This window comes from Oncorhynchus mykiss, chromosome 9 (genome assembly GCF_013265735.2).
Source record: "Oncorhynchus mykiss isolate Arlee chromosome 9, USDA_OmykA_1.1, whole genome shotgun sequence".
In the NCBI taxonomy this organism is placed as follows: domain Eukaryota; kingdom Metazoa; phylum Chordata; class Actinopteri; order Salmoniformes; family Salmonidae; genus Oncorhynchus; species Oncorhynchus mykiss.
The window spans coordinates 13624704-13645334 of record NC_048573.1 but is presented as its reverse complement, the minus strand read 5'-3'; the positions used below and the strand labels follow the sequence as shown (position 1 = coordinate 13645334).

Here is a 20631-nt window from a genome sequence, read left to right as displayed (position 1 = left end):
TCTTGTAACCATCTGTTCTGGAATGGTCACAGTTGAATCCAATCTAAAAACCTATGATAAGATCTGAAAACAGCAGATGGTTGAGAGCAATCCTTAAACATTGCAGAATTGGATCAGTTTGCGGCTGAAGAGTGATCCAAACTTCCAGTAGAAGGATGCTGCAAGCTCCTTGATGGCTACAATAAGTGTTTGTCAGCAGTTATCTTGGCCAAAATCTGTGTGGAGTCTTGGGGGTTAATAATTTCCCTATTATAAATAAAAAGTATAAACTTAAGTTTCAAAAACCTAAATTGGTTCTGAAATGCTAAAAATCCAATAACTATGTCTGAAGACCAAATGTATATTTCAATTTACACATAAATAGTATTTTAGAAGAAACAGGGACTTATTTAAGAGAAATGCTAATATAGTACTACTATATTTGGCATCAACTGTATATAGTTGTACATATACTGAACAAAAATATAACCGTAACATGTAAAGTGTTGGTCCCATGTTTAATGAGCTGAAATAAAATACGCCAGAAATGTTAGATATTCACAAAGCTTTTGTGCACACATTTGTTTACATCCCTGTTGGTGAGCATTTCTCCTTTACCAAGATAATCCATCCACTTGACAGGTGTGGAATATCAAGAAGCTGATTAAAAAGCATGATCACTACACAGTTGCACCTTGTGCTGGGGACAATAAAAGGCCACTCTAAAATGTGCAGTTTTGTCACACAGCACAATGCCACAGTTGTCCCAATTTTGAGGGAGCGTGCAATTGGCAAACTTATTTGCATACTCGTCATCCTCACCAGGGTCTTCACCTGACTGCAGTTCGGCATCGTAACCGCCTTCAGTGGGCAAATGCTCACTTTCGACGGCCACTGGCACGCTGGAGAAGTGTTCCATTCACTGATGAACCCTGGTTTCAACTGTCCCGGGCAGATGGCACACAGTGTGTATGGCATTGTGTGTGTGGGTGCCCCATGGTGGCGGTGGGGTTATGGTATGGGCAGCCATAAGCTACGGACAACAAACACAATTGCATTTTATTGATAGCAATTTGAATGCACAGAGATACCGTGACGAGATGCAGAGGTCCATTTATCATGCCATTCATCCGCTGCCATCACCTCATGTTTCAGCATGATAATGCACAGCCCCATGTTGCAAGGATTTGTACACAATTCCTGAAAGCTGAAAATGTCCCAGTTCTTCCACGGCCTGCAATACTCACCAGACATTTTACCCATTGGAGCATGTTTGGGATGCTCTGGATCGACGTGTACGACAGTGTGTTCCAGTCCCCGCGGATATATACAGCAACTTTGCACAGCAATTGAAGAGAAATGGGAAAACATTCCACAGGCCACAATCAACAGCCTGATCAACTTGAAGGAGATGTGAATGAGTTGTGTTGCGCTGCATGACGCAAATGGTGTTCACACCAGTCACTGACTGGTTTTCTGATCCACATCCCTACTTTTTTGTTGTTGTTGGTATTTGTGACCAACAGATGCACATCTGTATTCCCAGCCATGTGAAATCCATAGATTAAGGCCTTGTTCATTTATTTCAATTGAGTGACTTCCTTATAAGAACTGTAACTTCATAAATTCTTTCAAATTGTTGAATGTTACGTTTATATTATTGTTCAGTGTATATACACAGAACCAGTCAAAAGCTTGGCCTCACCAACTCATTCAAGTTTTTTTTTGCTTACTATATCATTCCATATGTGTTATTTCAAAGTTTGGATGTCTTCACTATTAATCTAGAATGTAGAAAATAGTAAAAATCAAGAATAGAATCCTAGAATGATTGGGTGTGTCCAAACTTTTTACTGGTACTGTATATATTATGAAAAACGTTTTGTTTTCTCTCGAGCTGTTTATGACAATGAGTTTAATGATTAATAACCACCTATATATACTTTGGCTTGTTGGAATTTAAAAAATATACATAATAAAATATTCCACTAACAGTCACTAGATTAATTGTCAAAATACATTAAACCTGGCTTCATGGTTAACTAACAATTATAACATTCACAGCAGGATAAGCACATATTGTAACAAACTGGTGTATTAGAGAAACTGACCATGAACTGCTCTCACATTACCCCTACAGCAGCCTGTAGAGGGGGCTTGTGTACCATACATCTGGGAGCTACAGTATGCAGACGTTATACTTTAACATACATGATAAATGAATCTAAAGAATATTAATACATATGTACATGTTAAGACAGCTTTAACAGTAACTGAAAACCATACTATATTCTGTCTTTTGAAATGTGTCTTCCCTCCTAAATGTCCAAGTGGGTGTGTAATACAGTATTGATGGAAAATGAAAGTGTTCTCATATCTACAACTGACTCTCCGGTATACTTTCCTGGGACCAGCAGTCAGGTAAGAGGCTCTAGTGAAATAATGGCTAAAACATTTTATTTATAGGTATTTTCTTTTTCAAAAGAAGTTGGCGTGTATAATGAAAATGTAAAGGTGGATTTTTTATGTCCCGTTACATATTTCCATTGTATATTTTGACCATACCTTTAGTCTTGGCATTGAACTAAAACACATTGCTTCACTTCTATTTGTTTCTGTGCTTCAACTGTCATAAATGTAAACACAATATTTGAATTATTACTTATTTTTTGTCAGCAAACATTACTCAGATGGGACTGTGAATTAAAAACAAACCAATGCTTTAATGCAACTGGATATATTATGTTATGACTTGGGAAATGCAATGATTAACAGAACATGGTTTGTTTCCCTGACAGACGCGTAATGGAACCTTTGATTCACAAAGTCTGTTTGCTAACTTTCCTCGTCGTCTTCGATGCCACTTCATCTGTTGCAGGTAATAAATATTACAAGCATATACTGTATTAGTCCAGGCATATGTAAAAACGATGTTAACTTTTTCATAAAAGCATGAATCTTGGTACACTTGTAAAGTTTGGGGCCCTGAGAATTTTCAGAAAGGGAGACATTGCAAAAAACACCTCCTGTGGCAGCCGTTTTGCTATTCCTCCATCGCCTGACAATTTATCTTCCTTCATATCTGCTGAAGTAAACTAATAAAAGGCGATGTCTTCACCTATGTTTTAATGGTCAAGGATGACAATGGTGCTAAGTGCAACGTAATGAAAAGTTCTGATTATTATGCAAAGGTGAACTTGGGTTAAACCATTGAAAATAAATCAAAGCTGTTTCTGATAACATACACAACAGAATATTATGTATGTTGTTGATTTGAAAATTGGATTTAAAAACAATTCTTTACATAATGCTTGAAAGTGAAGCTCAGTTTGGGGTTTTCATTGATTGTGATGTTTTGTGGTCCCATGTGGCTCAGTTGGTAGAACATGGTGCTTGCAATGCCAGAGTTGTGGGTTAAATTCCCACGAGGGCCATGTATGGAAAATATATAGTGACATTACAAATTTGAAAACAAAAAAATATTAAGTTATCTGAATTTCTTTGATATGGCCAAAAATAACTTTTTGATAGAAAAAAAGGCCTACAGGGGTACAGAATGATTGCATCCCTTAATAAAGATGAACAAAAAAGACTAAAATAAATAATACAAATACTGAGCTATATTGTGTGCTTAATGTTTAAATCATTAAGGCACTGAGTGTACAAAACATTAAAACATAGACTGACCAGATGAATCCAGGTGAAAGCTATGATCCATTATTGATGTCATAAGTTAAATCCACTTCAATCAGTGTAGATAAAGAGGAGGAGACAGGTTAAAGAAGGATTTTGAAGCCTTGAGACAATTGAGAAATGGTTTGTGTGTGTGCCATTCAGAGGGCGAATGGGCAAGACAAAATATTTAAGTGCATTTGAACAGGCTATGGTAGTAGGTGGTTTGTGTCAAGAACTGCAACTCTGCTGGGTTTTTCAAGCGCAACAATTTCCTGTGTGTATCAAGAATGGTCCACCACACAAAGGACATCCAGCAAACTTTATACAACTGTGGGAAGCACTGGATTCAACATTGGCCAGCATCCCTGTGGAATGCTTTCGACACCTTGCAGAGTCCATATCCCAATGAATTGAGATTGTTCTGACCCCTATCAAGAAGATAGGGGTCAAAATGATTGGATCCTCTGTTTCCAAAACCCAGGTACCCTCCCCTTGTGAGGATAACACCACAAGCCTTTTTGTAAGATGTTCTATGAGATTGGAGAACAGATATAGAAGAATCTTAGACCATTCCTCCAAACATGATCTTTCCAGATCCTTGATGTCCCTTAGAGAAAAAACACATAATTTCACCTCGCGTATTTGACTCAAATTGTGTATTTTTATTTATACAGTAAATATACATTTTGTCCTCACCTGAGATTTTAACTCAAAAGCGTTTGGTCACAGTCATTCCAATCTTCCTGCTACACCACCATGTCTGTATTCATAATTGATTTAACCTGTATTCATACACTTTGGACTTCAAAGTGATAGTCAGCTTTGTTAAAAATACACATGAGGAAAACTATTATATTTATCATAGTGATACAGGAGTAACATTGAAACGGAGTAATATGTCCCACCAACGTTAGACTATTATACAGAAAACACTCATTAGCCTGCTGAGACCCATCAATAAATTTTTGCCACACAAACCACTGTATTAAGTCCTGTTGTCCCTTTGGGAGGACAATGTGGGGTTTTCAATGATATCACATGTGTGGGGGTGTGAACTTGACAACTTTATCTTCCTGGTTCTTAAAGAAATGGCTGCCTTCAAAATTAACACATTTTATGGACATTTGAAAATAAGTGTGTGTAAATATTAATTATAATTTTTACTTAGTTTGATATTCAAATTGTTTCTAGTAAATGAATATCTCAGGAGTAGTTAAGTGAGTTGTCAGGACTGTAATATGTTTTTTCACAATAAATAATAGATAAGGAAGAGTAAGAGCTTATCAAGAAATGTCCTCTGTAGTGGACATCCGGATGCCACAACGACACTGAACAAGAATATAAACACAACATGCAACACTTTCTAAAGTTTTACTGAGTTACAGTTTATGTAAGAAAATCAGTCAATTGAAATAAATTAATTAGTCCCTAGTCTATGGATTTCACATGACTGGAAAGACAGATATGCATCTGTTGGTTACAAATACCTTTAAAAAAAGGCAGGGGCATGGATCAAAAAACAAGTCAGTATTTGGTATGACCACCATGTGCCTCATAAAGCGTGACACATCTCCTTCACATAGAGTTGATCAGGCTGATGATTGTGGCCTGTAGAATGTTGCCCAACTCCTCTTCAATGGCTGTGTGAAGTTGCTGGATATTGGCTGGAACTGGAACACGCTGTTGTTCACGTCAATCCAGAGCATCACAAACATGCTCAATGCCTGACATGTCTGATGAGTATGCAGGCCATGGAAGTACTGGGATTTCCAGCAAACTGAATTTCCTGCTGCGCCACCAGGTGTGTGGCCTCATATTTATTGTCAAGAATACATTTCTGCACTGCTAAGAGTTGCACAGATTCAAGTCAATAATTGTGCAATTATTTGACAACACCAACAGGGACACTTGACTTTAAGTGCATAAATACTTTCGGGATATTAACTTTCGATCTGGTGTGCGTTAATGTCTCAGCGGTGCTTGGTAAATTGGTAGCTTGCTAACGTATTCACTTTTATTATTATGAATATAGTGCTATTTCTATGTGTATTGTTGTTTTTTTATTACCATTTTGAAATGTATTTAACTTAGTCCTGCATGTTGCAGTTTGGCACCTAATAATTTCACTGTACCCTGCAATCACACCTGCAACCCTGTACATGTGACTATTAAACACTGAATCTGAATCTCAAAAATAAGAGTATGGTTACAGTACAATGTTGTTACAGTACAAAAGGTACCTACAGAGGTGCACATAGGAACAAACATGGTACTGGTTGATATATTTTAGGGTACATGTGCAGATAATCTAATATAATGGTAAACAATGTACCCAATATATTCAATGTAAGGTGTAATCATTACTGCACTTTGGGGACATTGTGCAGTCAGGAACTCATTAGCATATGTGGGGGCATGTTCTAAAATATGTTGTATTTGATCCAACCATTAGTGGAAATGTTGTACCAGTTTAGGTTGTTTATCATTATGTGGCACAGCTTTTGACAATGTCAGTTCTGTCAAGCAAGTATCACGGCACAAGGTGAGACCCAAATGCAGACACAGGAGGCAGATGGTTAGAGTCTTACAATGTTTATTAATCCAGATCAGAGTCCAGGAGGTACAGAGTGGCAGACAGGCTCGTGGTCAAGGCAGGCAGAATAGTCAGGCAGGCGGGTACAGAGTCCAGAAACAGGCAAGGGTCAAAACCGGGAGGACTAGAAAAAGGAGAAAGCAAAAAGCAGGAGAACGGGAAAACTGCTGGTTGACTTGGAAACATATAAGACGAACTGGCACAGAGAGACAGGAAACACAGGGATAAATACACTGGGGCAAAAAAGTGACACCTGGAGGGGGTGGAGACAATAACGAGGACAGGTGTAACTGATCAGGTTGTGACAGCATTACTGTTAAGAGATTGCAGTATGTTCCCAGTAGCATTTTGGCAGCTGGTTCACAGAAAGTTGAAGTTACATTTTTAATAACTTACTTTTAAATAGTGATGTGGAAATGAAGCTTCGAGAATTTCCAGCCAATTGTGTTGAAAATAGGGTCATTACACAAGGCTTTGATGTACACTAGTGGCATCTATCTGCTGGTGAAAATAATTTAGAATAGCCAAATTACTATAGATGATGTTGCACACGCCGTAGCACGTGCTCAGGGAAGCCTTTTTGTCTTCTAACGAAACCAATACCAAACCAATCAGGTGGTTGATCAACGAAACAAAGCTTTGGACTGATCACGTGGTTCTGATACAACTTTCGGCACGCTGCTTCAAAATAAATTGCCTAGCGATTTCGACACATGTTCCAGAGCTCTGGTATCACAAACGTAGCATCACTACTGTTAACACTTATATAAACCTTTAACAACACTTCTAAACCAATATTGTAAAGGCTTAATGTTTAAGAAGACTAAAAATACAACATTAACTGGAATGACATTCCCTCTTATGGGACACCGAAAATACATAACTGAAAGCCACGCCCACAACAAGCTACACCTGCAATCTTCTGATAGGCTGCCACTGCTACGGATTGCTGCCAATCAGCAAGTGACACCCATGTTGTCAACAGAAGAGTCAGTGAAGGCACAGTAGGTTACTGGCAAGGACTGCAAGTTGCCTACATGTTGCCATGACATTACTGGAAAATGCACACTAAACTCTTTACAGTGCAATACATTACAGACACATTCTCCAACATAGTTTGCAGAACAGACTATTTTAAAGGAGGTGCTCAAGTGGCATTGGTATAACCATCAAACACTTAACTGCTACAACACGGTTGCCACAAATACACATATATTTGACCGTGCCCCCAAATATGCAAATGATCCCCACATTACAGTACATTGCCCCCATCTATCAAAGCACAGTGACGGTTGCATCTTACATTTAAAATATTGGGTGGAAAAATGTCCAATTATACCTACAATGTACCGAACTGTACCATGTTTAATTGGGGACACTGCCCTGTGTATTGGGGACACTGCCCTGTGTAGGGTGCCGTCTTTCGGATGGGACGTTAAACGGGTGTCCTGACTCTCTGAGGCCATGGCACTTATCGTAAGAGTAGGGGTGTTAACCCCGGTGTCCTGGCTAAATTCCCAATCTGGCCCTCAAACCATCACGGTCACCTAATAATCCCCAGTTTGCAATTGGCTCATTCATCCCCCTCCTCTCCCCTGTAACTCTTCCCCAGGTTGTTGCTGCAAATGAGAATGTGTTCTCAGTCAACTTACCTGGTAAAATAACGGATAAATAAAAAATAAAATAAAATATGAGTTCATATGTGTACCTGTGAAGTTTACCTATGAGTTTTTTGTACCCCAGGGAACAACACTGTACCCTAACCATGCCCTTGTTCTTTGAGAGAGTGATAATACATATTCCAAACAAGGAGTATGGATGTGGTGGCAATGCAGAGACATTGATGCACTCAACCAATAGGTTGCAAGTTCAAATTGCTTATGCATTCATGTATCCTCTATGTCAAGTGTCCTTGAGCACTGCTAGTTTTCTATTGATGTGATGTTGGTTGCAATAATTTGACAATTATTAACTTGCTTCTGGGCAGCTTTTATCAAAGTCCAGACCTGTTTTCTTGCCACTAAGTCTGTAGCTCTTGTCTCTTTCAGGCTCGTAGACCTGGTGGTGTAGCAGGACGTGTAATAAAATATTTCAGGTTGTTAGTGATCAAGAGATCACAAGTTCAAATCCCATATAAGTGTTGTCACAGTACAAAATAATGCAATATTTGTTTTATGATCATTTAAATCAGAAGACTGAAGCATGATGTAATTGTATAGAAATAACACCTTCAGGTTAGTATATACAGCACTTTAGGCAAAGTTCAAAAATGTATTCTTTGCAATATATGCGTAGCCAATCTTTTTTATGTCCACAGACCTGGTGGCACAGCAGGAATTTCGGGTAGTTGTCAACCAAGAGGTTGTCAGTCCCAAGTGAGGTTGTCCCAAGTAATCAGCATACTGCAGCTTCATGTCCATTAACACCTTAACGTAGCTGTAAAAATATAGTAACTTGTTTTAGATTTAATGCATTTTCACCGCACCTAGACAAAACCTCCAGTGGACCATGACACAATGCTCTAAGGACGTCCTGAAAACCGTCTGGGGGACGTCCCTGGAATAAACCTGGAAGTGATTCAATCAAATGAATGTCAAATACTGTATGCCTTTTAAAAACAAAATATTTGACACCTGTGTTTTCACATGTGCCAAACATTTGTCACGTGTATTTTCATGGTATCACATTAGTTTCACAAGATCACATTGTTACATGTGCTGTCATTTGTAGTTTAATGTTATTTAACCTCTGTTGAAACTAGGCAAGTAAGTTAAGATCAAATTATTATTTACAATGACAGCCTATGAACAGTGGGTTAACTGCCTTGTTCAGGGGCAGAACGAGAGATTTTTTACCTTGTCAGCTCGGGGATTCGATCTAGCAACCCTTCGGTTACTAGCACAAAACTGACCACTAGGCTACCTCACATTTTGTCACGTTACCATAGTAACGTCACATTAAATCACATGAGATCACATGTTGACATGTAAAATTCATGTGGTTATGTTGTAAAATATCATTTGTTTGCGCTTATGGACTGTTCTCTTCAATTCAAACCAATGGGGTTCATGTCTGGAAACTGGGATGGCCATTGCAAAATGTTCATTTTGTGGTCAAATAACAATTTCTTTGTAGATTTGATATGTGCTTGGGGTTATTGTCTTGCTAGAAGATCCACTTGCGGCCAAGTTTCAGATCCCTGGCAGAGACAACCAGGTTTTTGGCAAAAATGTCCTGGTACTTGATAAAGTTAAAGATGACGTTGATCTTAACATGGACCCCAGGAGCACTGGAAGCAAAATAGCCACATAACTTCAAAGATGCACCACAAAATTTCACATTAAGGATGAGGTATTTTCTGCATATAAATTGTTATTTGTGCGTTACCAAAGAGCTCTATTTGTATGTCATCTAACCATAGCACTGCCTGGAGTTTGCTAAACGGCTTTGGCACTTGGATTGGAGCCAGTGCTTTGGAAATATCACACAAAAATAGAGGTCTTTTGCAACTCACACAAGCATTGAGTTTGGCCTTCGACAGAACAATGCAGAGACATTTAAAGAAAGCTTTATGTAGAATAAACATTAGAACCTTCTGTAGACTTTGTGTCACGAGAATTTTTAATCCCAATGATAATAACTAACAATCAATAGCTCTGACCAATTCCCGAGGTTTGTAAGACCATGGGTATAATAATAATTAGTCAAACACTCAGCTTATGCAAAAGGTTAGTAGAGTTTATTCAGAGTACGTTCTAAAGTCAAGAATACAAAGACATCCATTTTATAGCTGCGCACGTACTTCCATACAAACAGTAGATATCCTACGCACATACATACACACACCAACAGTAGGTATCCTATGCACATACTTTCACACACAAACATTAGGTATCCTACGCATACACTGTCGTGCTACCCAGCCGACAAAGATTAGGGGAGGCTGTGAGAATCACTCCTTGTTCTCCCTCAAGATAGGGAGACCCTGGGAAGTACCTCCCGTCCTTTCCCCAATTTCTCAGAGGCCCTAGCCAGGTCGGCACCGAATTCTGCTATGACAGTCTGTGTTTAAGATACTATAAAGACATATATTGTACATACTTATTGTTTTACCCTAATTCTGACTAAAACTACACATTTATTACAATTTCCCTGACTAAAACTACACACATAATTTGGTTAAATTCCATCAACAATTTGTTATAGATTTTCACATGTTCATAGTTAGACTGTTATTTTCATGTCATATAGTAAAATACTGTATGTATTACTTACTCTTTCTTTGAGCAAATGTATTAGTATAACCTGTTTTTTGCATACAATATATATATATTTAGGATCTTATTTAGAGACAGTTTGCTACAGCAGAAAAATCCTGCAGCAAAAGGAAATGTGAATTACTATACCATGTGGATTATAATTAAAAATGTTTTAGGGATTGATACATGTTTTGTTAGGACAAATCAGGTCTGAAACTTCAAAGTGGAAATTACAAACTTTAAAATCTGGTTTGCGTTTTCTGCTTTGTGGAAAAATGACTGTAGATAAGTATTTGTATTATTATTTTATACAGTCTTTTTGCTCATCTTTATCAATGGATCCAATTATGTTTTGGGCACTGCTGGTTTAGCACTGGTAAAAGGGAACTGTGAAGATGTTACTGTCTTTGTGCTCAATATGAGCTGCTCTTAACTTTGTGACCTTCACACGCCATACTTCACACCTTCTGTAACACCTTCTCCTCTCCTCCTCTCTCCCTCCAGACCTCAGCCTCATGGTCCCTCCTGACCCTGTAGTGGCCTCTGCTGGGGATGACATCATCCTTCCCTGTAATCTCTCTCCTCAAAGTAGTGCTGTTGACATGGATATCAGGTGGTTTAAGGAGGGAGACTTCACTAACCCCCTGTATTTGTATAAGAGCAGAACGGGGGAAGAGGGGGAGGGCTATAAGGGCAGAGTGAGTCTGCTCACCCAGGAGCTGGAAAGAGGCAATTTATCGCTGCTGTTGAAGAATGTCAAGGTGTCAGATAAGGGACGCTACAAATGTCAGGCCAGCCGCTTGGATTGGATCCAGGAACCAGCCGTTGTGCTACAAGTTACAAGTAAGAGAAGCTTATCAAGACCCTAACAAGTGTCCAATTATCAATGGTGTCAATGTCAAGTTCAACCGTAAAATAAAGTATTACTAAAGTTAGACAGGATTGGTTAAACAGATCTGATTTCAACATGCTGAAGAAGAGAAGCCAACAGTAGATGATCAAATCCAGTGAGTGGTTGGGCTGGCTGGAGACACGGCGATTCAGACAGTTAGCAGGTCGGTGCTAACAAGCTAGCAGTTAGTAGGCCTGGGCTAACATCTTGATTTGCCTGTTCAACTTCTATTTCGTATCGTCTGAGATTCCCAAAGATTGGAAAGCTTCCGTGGTCATCCCCCTCTTCAAAGGGGGTGACACTCTAGACCCAAACTGCTACAGACCTATATCTATCCTACCCTGTCTTTCTAAGGTCTTCGAAAGCCAAGTTAACAAACAGATTACCGACCATTTCGAATCCCACCGTAGCTTTTCCGCTATGCAATCTGGTTTCAGAGCTTGTCACGGGTGCACTTGCTGCTGGTGATTCTCTGATCCACCTCTACGCAGACAACACCATTCTGTATACTTCTGACCCCTCTTTGGACAGTGTGTTAACTAACCTCCAGACGAGCTTCAATGCCATACAACTCTCTTTCCGTGGCCTCCAACTGCTCTTAAAAGCAAGTGAAATGCATGCTATTCAATCAATCACGCTTCTCACCTCCCCACCCGTCCAGTATCACTACTCTGGATGGCTCTGACTTAGAATGCGTGGACAACTACAAATACCTGGGTGTCTGGTTAGACTGTAAACTCTCCTTCCCGACTCATAATAAGCATCTCCAATCCAAAATTAAATCTAGAATCGGCTTCATATATCACAACAAAGCATCCTTCGCTCATGCTGCCAAACATAACCTCGTAAAACTGACCATCCTACCGATCCTCGACTTTGGCGATGTCATCTATAAAATAGCCTCTAACACTCTACTCAACAAATTGGATGCAGTCTATCACAGTGCCATCCATTTTGTCACCAAAGCCCGATACACTACCCACCCCTGCGACCTGTATGCTCTCGTTGGTTGGCCCTCGCTTCATACTCGTCGCCAAACCCACTGGTTACAGGTTATCTACAAGTCTCTGCTAGCCACACCTTATCTCAGCTCACTGGTCCCATAGCAGCACCCACTCGTAGCACACGCTCCAGTAGGTATATCTCACTGTTCACCCCCAAAGCCAATTCCTCCTTTGGTTGCCTTTCCTTCCAGTTCTCTGCTGCCAATGACTGGAACGAACTGCAAAAATCACTGAAGCTGATCAGCTCACAGATCACAGCACCTGTACATAGCCCATCTGTAAACAGCCCATCTATCTACCTCATCCCCATACTGTATTTATTTAATTTATTTTGCTCCTTTGCACCCCAGTATCTCTACTTGCACATTCATCTTCTGCACATCTATCACTCCATGGCCTATTGATTGCCTTAACTCCCTTATCTTACCTCATTTGCACTCACTATATATAGACTTTTTGTTTTATTTTTTTTCTACTGTATTATTGACTGTATGTTTTGTTCATTCCATGTGTAACTCTGTGTTGTTGTATTTGTCGATTTGCTATGCTTTGTCTTGGCCAGGTCGCAGTTGCAAATGAGAACTTGTTCTCAACTAGCCTACCTGGTTAAATATAGGTGAAATTAAATCAAAAATTTAAATCGAGACTGTCCTTGACAGAGCCACATAAAATCAGTTTTGGAATATCTTCCTGATTTATAAACTTCCTTCCATTGTGAGCAGAGCAGGGCAGTGTCCCCAGGATCTCCATGAGGAAGCACCACAGAGTTTTCATCCAGCTCAGCTGCAGCTCAGAGAACTGGTACCCAGAGCCTCACATGCTGTGGACGGACAGGAGTGGGAAGGAGATCACCTCAGCAGAGACAGAGAGACCCAAACAGAAGGAGGGGGGTATCCTGTACTCCATAACCAGTCACCTGAGAATAAGGATGGACCAACTGGAGGGGGTCACATGTGCGGTGATGTCAAAGGGCAAGGGAACCATTCTAGAATCAGCATTACAGCAGATGACTGGTGAGTTTAGGAACTGCGATGTAGGCCCAAGTAGCCAACAACAACTGTAAAAAATGCAAACCTTAACTAGGTTTTCACGCCCTGACCTGAGATATCTCTGTTTTCTTTATATTTTGGTTAGGTCAGGGTGTGACTAGGGTGGGTACGCTAGTTTTTGTATTGTCTAGGGGTTTTGTATTGTCTAGGGTTTTTGTATGTCTAGGGTTTTGTAGGTCTAAGTGTTTTTGTTATTCTATGTTGGCCTGATATGGTTCCCAATCAGAGACAGCTGTTTATCGTTGTCTCTGATTGGGGATCATATTTAGCTAGCCATTTCCCTTTGGTGTTTGTTGGATCTTGTCTATGTGCAGTTGCCTGTCAGCACTTGTGTGTGTATAGCTTCACGTTTCGTTTTGTTAGTTTGTTCAGTGTTCATTCTTTAAATAAATAAGAATGTACGCATACCAGAATGTACTCGCCTTGGTCAGATCCTCATAACGAACAAGACATTAGGGTTCTATTTTATACAATCTAGACACACTGTTGTGCACAGAGTTTTCTCTTTGTTTTTTGTAGGGCCAAGTAGAATTAGAGCCATACCCTAATACAAAACTGGGTCTAGAAAGAGTTGCTCTTCAGTCAGATGTTAATGTGATATATCACTCCAACATTAAGGTTTGTCAGACATCATCAGACCTCAAAAGTGGTCTCATTTCAATTGTTCTGAGCCATCTGTCATGTACATTTAGGTATATGCCACAATCCCAAATGAATGAGAAATATTAATGTAATTGTTATGGACTGCAGGTAAATCTGTGTCCTAGTCCTGGGGTCATAGGACGTGGAGTTCTCAGCATTATACCACTTTTGTTTTCTGAAAACATTTTACAAACTTGGATTGACGTATCTAATTACATCTGTAGAAACCGGCAAGTATAAGACAGAGAATGAGTCATGATTCCCAAACTAGGGACCATCAGCTTTAAACTCTTGAAACCATAAACACATTTTTCTAGCCAAAACTCAATCACAACCTAGTATTGCCCATTATTCTGTGTAATGTTACACTACAGTACATATGTTGTATATGTTGAACCTTATACATTTAGGAAATTGTACTGTAGCGGTACCCTAAGCTGACCTTACACCATCTTTTCACAGAAGAGTTCTTCCTCAGCAGTATGCCTGACCGGGTCTACATATCTGCATTTATTATTCCTGTTTTTTTGGCACTGGTGTGCATCACTGCATCTATGCTCTATGTCCTCCACCAGAGAAGAGGTTTGTCTCTCATTTTAATTACAGTGGCCATAAAAAATCTACACTTTTTCACATTTGTTGCCTGCAAATTAAATCTAAAAAGGATCACGTTGATTGTTTTTCCTTCAAACACAACCTACTCCACATTTTGAAGTGGAAGAAAGTTATAGAACATTTTCCAAATTAAGAAAACAAAATGAAGTATCATAATTGGATATGTCTCCAACCCCCTGAGTTAATACTTGGTGGATGCACCTTTAACAGCCATTACAGCTGTGAATCATTTTCAAAATTGCTCATTAAATTAGATTAGGAATCATTGATGGATGTCAATATTCAAACCTTTTCTTAGATTTTCAAGCAAATGCAAGTCAGGACTGAGGCTTGACCCCTCAGGAACACTCATCAACTCTTGGAAATACATTCTAGTGTTTCTTTGGCATAAAAATGTAATTGTCTCGCTGAAAAAGAAAACTCCAGGCTTAGGTTTTCCGAAGACTGAGGCGTGAGGCGTTTCCTCTAAGTTTTTACGTGTGATTTGCTCCTTTTATAATTATTTTGATCCTGACAAACTCCCCAGTCCCTGCCGATGACAAGCATACCCATAACATGATGCTGCCACCACAATACCTGAAAATAGACAGGGTTTCACTCCTGTTGTATTGGATATGACCCAACACTCTAGTTTTGTCTTGCAGTATTACTTAACAGCCTTGTTGCGAACTGAACGGAGGATTTGCAGTGGATTTTTTAACACTTTGTCATACAGGCCAGTAATGTGGAGAGAATGCAATGTTGTTGATCCCTTCGTATTTTCAAGTATTGTGGTAGCAGCATCATGTTATTGGTATGCTTGTCACCGGCAAGGACTGAGGAGTTTGTTTCAATCAACGGAAATATGAAAGGAGCAAAGCTCAGGAAAAAAGTTAGTGGAAAACCCACCTCAGTGTTCTGAAAGCCTAACCCTGGGATAGGGTTTAATTTTTTTCTCCGGGACAATTACACACGTTTTTATGCAAAAGACACACCAGAATATCTTTCCAAGAGGTTTTGAGTGTTCCTGAGTGCTCTAGTTACAGTCCTGACTTAAATCAGAGACAAAGTTTAAATATCGCTGTCCATCAATGATTACTGACCAAATTTTATGAGCTTGAGCAATATTGTGGAACATTTGTAGAATCTTAATGAAAATGATTCACAGCTGTTTTTTAAAACTAAATGTTTAGATTTAATTTAAAGGCAGCAAAATAAATACATAACAGGTAAAATGGGTGTAGACTACACTGACTTGACATGATTTTTGTTTAAAAAGGGGAGAGAGCATGTCACATGTCCTTGAAAGAACATCATATAATGTCATATTTGGCACAAATGTGTGTAATTATGAGAACATAATATTCCCTCCAGCTCTTCAGGAAAAACTGAAGCCGATGAGTAAGATCATATTTAAATACTCAAATGTTTTGGTTAAAGTAAAACATTTTTACAATTTTGATAATTCAATTTTGGTATAGTGTGTATCTACTCAACTCCTCCAAACAATTGTATTTGTTCTTTATTCATCATTACAGATGGCGTGAAGACAAAGTTAAAAGAGACAGAAAACGGTATGTCAAATCACTGTAAATATGGAAACTGAAGTTTTTCCAATCTTTGCAAAACTTTGATCTGAAAGATTGACATTCCTTTGTACAGAGAAAATCCAGTGTCTTGCAGAACTCAATGAAAAGGACAAGTTAATGGGTATGCTTCATGTGCTATTTATAGTTGATTAATCACTATGTTGTTTATACATTTAAAATCCGATTGATGATTTATTAACAAGTGTTAACAAGTGTATGTGATGTCAGTCATTTTTCATCCACACAGAAATAACTGGAACGATTCCGGATGCAGGTAACATTATGCTCCTTTCATACATATAAAACAAAAAAAACACAAAAAATAACAAATGTATTGCAAGAAAACACAAAGTACAGAACAAAATAGGAATCTTTTGACAATTAGCATTCAATGGAGGGAAAAGTACACACTAAATAACTGTAATAACACATTTCAACAAATAAGAACCCTTAATACAGGTAGACAGCTTAAGGCACTTACATGGTCATATTAACATATAATCTATATACAGTAGCAGTCAAACATTTGGACACATACTCATTCAAGGGTTTGTCTTTATTTTTATTTTCTGTGTTGTAGAATAATAGTGAAGACATCAAAACTATGGAATAACACATATGGAATCATGTAGTAACCGAAAAAGTGTTAAATTCTTCAAAGTAGCCACCTTTTGCCTTGATGACAGCTTTGCACGCTCTTGCCATTCTCTCAACCAGCTTCACCTGGAATGCTTTTCGAACTGTCTTGAAGGATTTCCCACATATGCTGAGCACTTGTTGACTTATTTTCCTTCACTCTGCAGTCCAACTCATCCAAAACCATCTCAATTGGCTTGAGTTTGGGTGATAATGGAGGCCAGGTCATCTAATGCAGCGCTTCATCACTCTCCTTCTTGGTAAAATAGCCCTTACACAGCCTGGAGGTGTGGTTTGGATCATGGTCGTGGTGAAAAACAAATGATAGTCCCACTAAGCACAAACCAGAGGGGAAGGTGCATCGCTGCAGAATGCTGTGGTAGCCATGCTGGATAAGTGTGCCTTGAATTCTAAATAAATGACTGACACTGTCACCAGCAAAGCACCCCCACACCATCACAACTCCTCCTCCCATGCTTCATGGTGGGAACAACACATTTAGAGATCAAGCATTCACCTGCTCTGCATCTCACAAAGACACGGCGGTTCAAACCAAAAATCTCAAATTTGGACTCAGACGAAAGGACAGATTTCCACCAGTCTAATGTCCATTGCTTGTGTTTTTTGGCCCAAGCAAGTATTTTCTTATTATTTTTGTTCTTAGTAGTGGTTTCTTTACCACAATTCAACCATAAAGGCCTAATTCACACAGTCTCTTCTGAACAGTACATTTTGAGATGTGTCTGTTACTTGAACTCTGTGAAGCATTTAATTGGGCTGCAATCTGAGGTGCAGTTAATTGCCGCTTTCTGAGGCTGGCAATTCTAATGAACTTATCCTCTGCAGCAGAGGTAACTCTGGGTCTTCTTTTCCTGTGTCTGTCCTCATGAGAGTTTTATCATTGAGCATGATGGTTATTGCGACTTTCCGGATTGACTGACCTTCATGTCTTAAAGTAATGATGGACTCTTGTTTCTCTTTGCTTATTTGAGTTGTTCTTGCCATAACATGGACTTGGTATTTTACTTCTGTATACCAACTCTACCTTGTCACAACACAATTGATAGGCTCAAACGCATTAAGAAGGAAAGAAATTCAAAGCACACCTGTTAATTGAAATGCATTCCAGGTGACTACCTCATGAAGCTGGTTGAAAGAATGCCAAGATTGTGCAGAGCTGTTATCAAGGAAAATAGTGGCTACTTTCAAGAATCTCAAATATAAAATATATTTTGTTTTGATTAACACTTTTTTGGTTACTGCATGATTCCATACAGTATGTGTTATTTCAATGTTTTGATATCTTCACTATTCTACAATGTAGAAAATAATACAAATGAAGAAAAACCCTTCAATGAGTAGGCGTGTCCAAACTTTTGACTGGTACTGTACATATAAAACCATTATTTACCTTTTTCTATACAGTTTGGACCTTAATGTTGCATCATCTTGCAGGTAATATATTTCAACTTTTAGGACTAATTTAATATTCACACACACACACACACACACACACACACACGCACACAAACTTCAAAAGTCAAGGTGTCAGAACTGCTTTGAACAATGAAATATGTATGAATATGCATGAAATTAAAAATATACTTGTTTAAAGTAGATGTGACTCTGGACCCTGACACTGCACACCCCAGACTCACAGTATCTGACAAAAACAAGTGTGTTAAGTTTGGAGACCTACGGAAAGAAAGCAGAACTGAGAAGAGGTTTGAGGAAATACGTTGTGTCTTGGGAGTGAAGGGATATGATACAGGTAGACATTACTGGGAAGTTGACCTGGGGGAGAAGACTCAGTGGAGTGTTGGAGTCGCCCAGGACCCAGAGAACAGAGGTTCAAACATCCAAATGATTCCAAAGAATGGCTACTGGAGCATCCGTTTGGATAATGGAGTATTGAAAGCAGTTGAACAGTCTTTGAAAGTCCTTCCCATTGAACTGAAACCTTTGAGGCTGGGGGTGTTAGTGGACTACGAGGGGGGAAATATAGTATTTTTCAATGTTGAGAAGAAATGCCACATCCACTCCTTCACCGGAACATTTACCAAGAAACTCTATCCATTCTTTGGTCCTTTGTTTGATTGTAAAAAGGAACTTAAAATCTCACAAGATATAACCCTTCAAGCTGAGAAGTGATCCTGTCGGGCCATAGCATTGTTTGTTTAATATTTGGTTACTACTGCCTGTGGTTTTATTAGTACTCTATTACTCCACAACTCCCCGTTTTCATTAGTAGTCTAAAACCCCACAACTATCTGTGGTTTTATTAGTACTCTAATACCTCCAAAACTATCTGTGGTTTTATTAGTACTCTAATACCCCCAAAACTATCTGTGGTTTTATTAGTACTCTAATACCCCAAAACTATCTGTGGTTTTATTAGTACTCTAATACCTCCAAAACGATCTGTGGTTTTATTAGTACTCTAATACCACAAAACTATCTGTGGTTTTATTAGTACTCTAATACCCCAAAATTATCTGTGGTTTTATTTGACGATGGGGAAAACAGCTGATGCACAGAGTGCAATGCGGATTATCTTCCATTGTTTGAGCATTTATTTAGCTTTGTGAAGATTGAGTTACTTTAATCTTTTTCTTCTTCTATCCCACACTGATCTGAGCGATGAGAGATGTGACGTTTTCCCCTTTTTTTATAGCTGTATTATTTCTAATGTTTTAGATGTAACTGTTTTGATTCTGTATATACTCATTACTGTAAAGTGAGACAATATCATTTGCTATAATGATGTATCGACTAATGTATTCCATTTTGTCAAATTCATTTGTCATATTAATATTTTGTCATGTTCAAATCATAGAATGACTTTATATTCCAGACTGATTGAACTAACATGTTGTTAGAAATATATGTAATGATAATATGGACACACTAGATCTTACACTGGATAGGCTTCACAGGGTGAATATATTGTGTCCAGTCTCTGGCTAACTAGCTTGCATTGTTGGTCATTGTAAAGATATCATTTTTTTTGTGATGGATGATTATTAAACTTGTCAAAACAACTACATAAAAGCCAATAGAATGTAGTTGTTTATCTCAATCCTAGTCATCAATAGATCTATAGATCTACATCCACATACCAATAAGATATGGTATTTTTCACAAATCAACAGCTTCACAAATCGAATGCTTGTTTAATGTCACAAGCAACAAACTACTGAAATAAAAATGTATAATACAGTAATAAAGAATATGGAACACAACGTTGATGCCTGGTTTGATGACAGCAAAGGATCATACAAATTAATCCACATTTCTTGATATTACTTAATTGAAAATTATTCACATAGCTTTATACCACGATAAGCTGTTGACAGACAGCTTATGTTTTTGTATGTTACCGTGATTGACAAAATTTGGATTGGTTTTGCATCTTTGTTCCAGAGTGAGATTTCTTTTTTGTTTTTTTTAGGTTTTATTTATTCGCAAAACGGTGTGCATGTGAGGTTGGAAGACCATACGGGCTGATATGTAAACCACACCAAAAATACAAGTACATTAAAAAAGTGTGTTTAATCAAGTAAACAAAGAATATTAAATATAATTGTACATGATATACTCAGTGTACAAGAAAAACATGCTTGATTGTGTGTGTGTGTGTGTGTGTGTGTGTGTGAACCTGTAATTACTACAACCTAGTAAAAGTGACAAATTGACACGTTACATGTATTGTCAAAACA

The 20631-nt window shown here is 38.5% G+C and overlaps 1 protein-coding gene across 1 annotated transcript; it reads left to right on the top strand.

The window, feature by feature from the left end:
- Positions 1-2215: 2215 nt before the first annotated feature.
- On the top strand, positions 2216-20154 carry LOC110531522 (butyrophilin subfamily 1 member A1). Its single transcript, XM_021614735.2, has 11 exons — positions 2216-2400; positions 2778-2857; positions 11011-11349; positions 13125-13415; positions 14556-14675; positions 16062-16088; positions 16226-16261; positions 16350-16397; positions 16524-16550; positions 18338-18367; positions 18531-20154. The coding sequence occupies exons 1-11, from the start codon at positions 2339-2341 to the stop codon at positions 19061-19063; spliced, it is 1593 nt and encodes a 530-aa protein (XP_021470410.2). The 5' UTR covers positions 2216-2338; the 3' UTR covers positions 19064-20154.
- The last annotated feature ends 477 nt before the right edge of the window (positions 20155-20631 follow it).

Excerpts from the sequence above, each read along its gene's own strand:
- LOC110531522 (XM_021614735.2), top strand. The coding sequence starts at position 2,339 with ATGAAAGTGTTCTCATATCTACAACTGACTCTCCGGTATACTTTCCTG. Across the intron at positions 16,551-18,337 it reads TGGAACGATTCCGGATGCAG|TTTGGACCTTAATGTTGCAT; the intron begins GTAACATTATGC and ends TTTTCTATACAG. Across the intron at positions 18,368-18,530 it reads AATGTTGCATCATCTTGCAG|ATGTGACTCTGGACCCTGAC; the intron begins GTAATATATTTC and ends TGTTTAAAGTAG.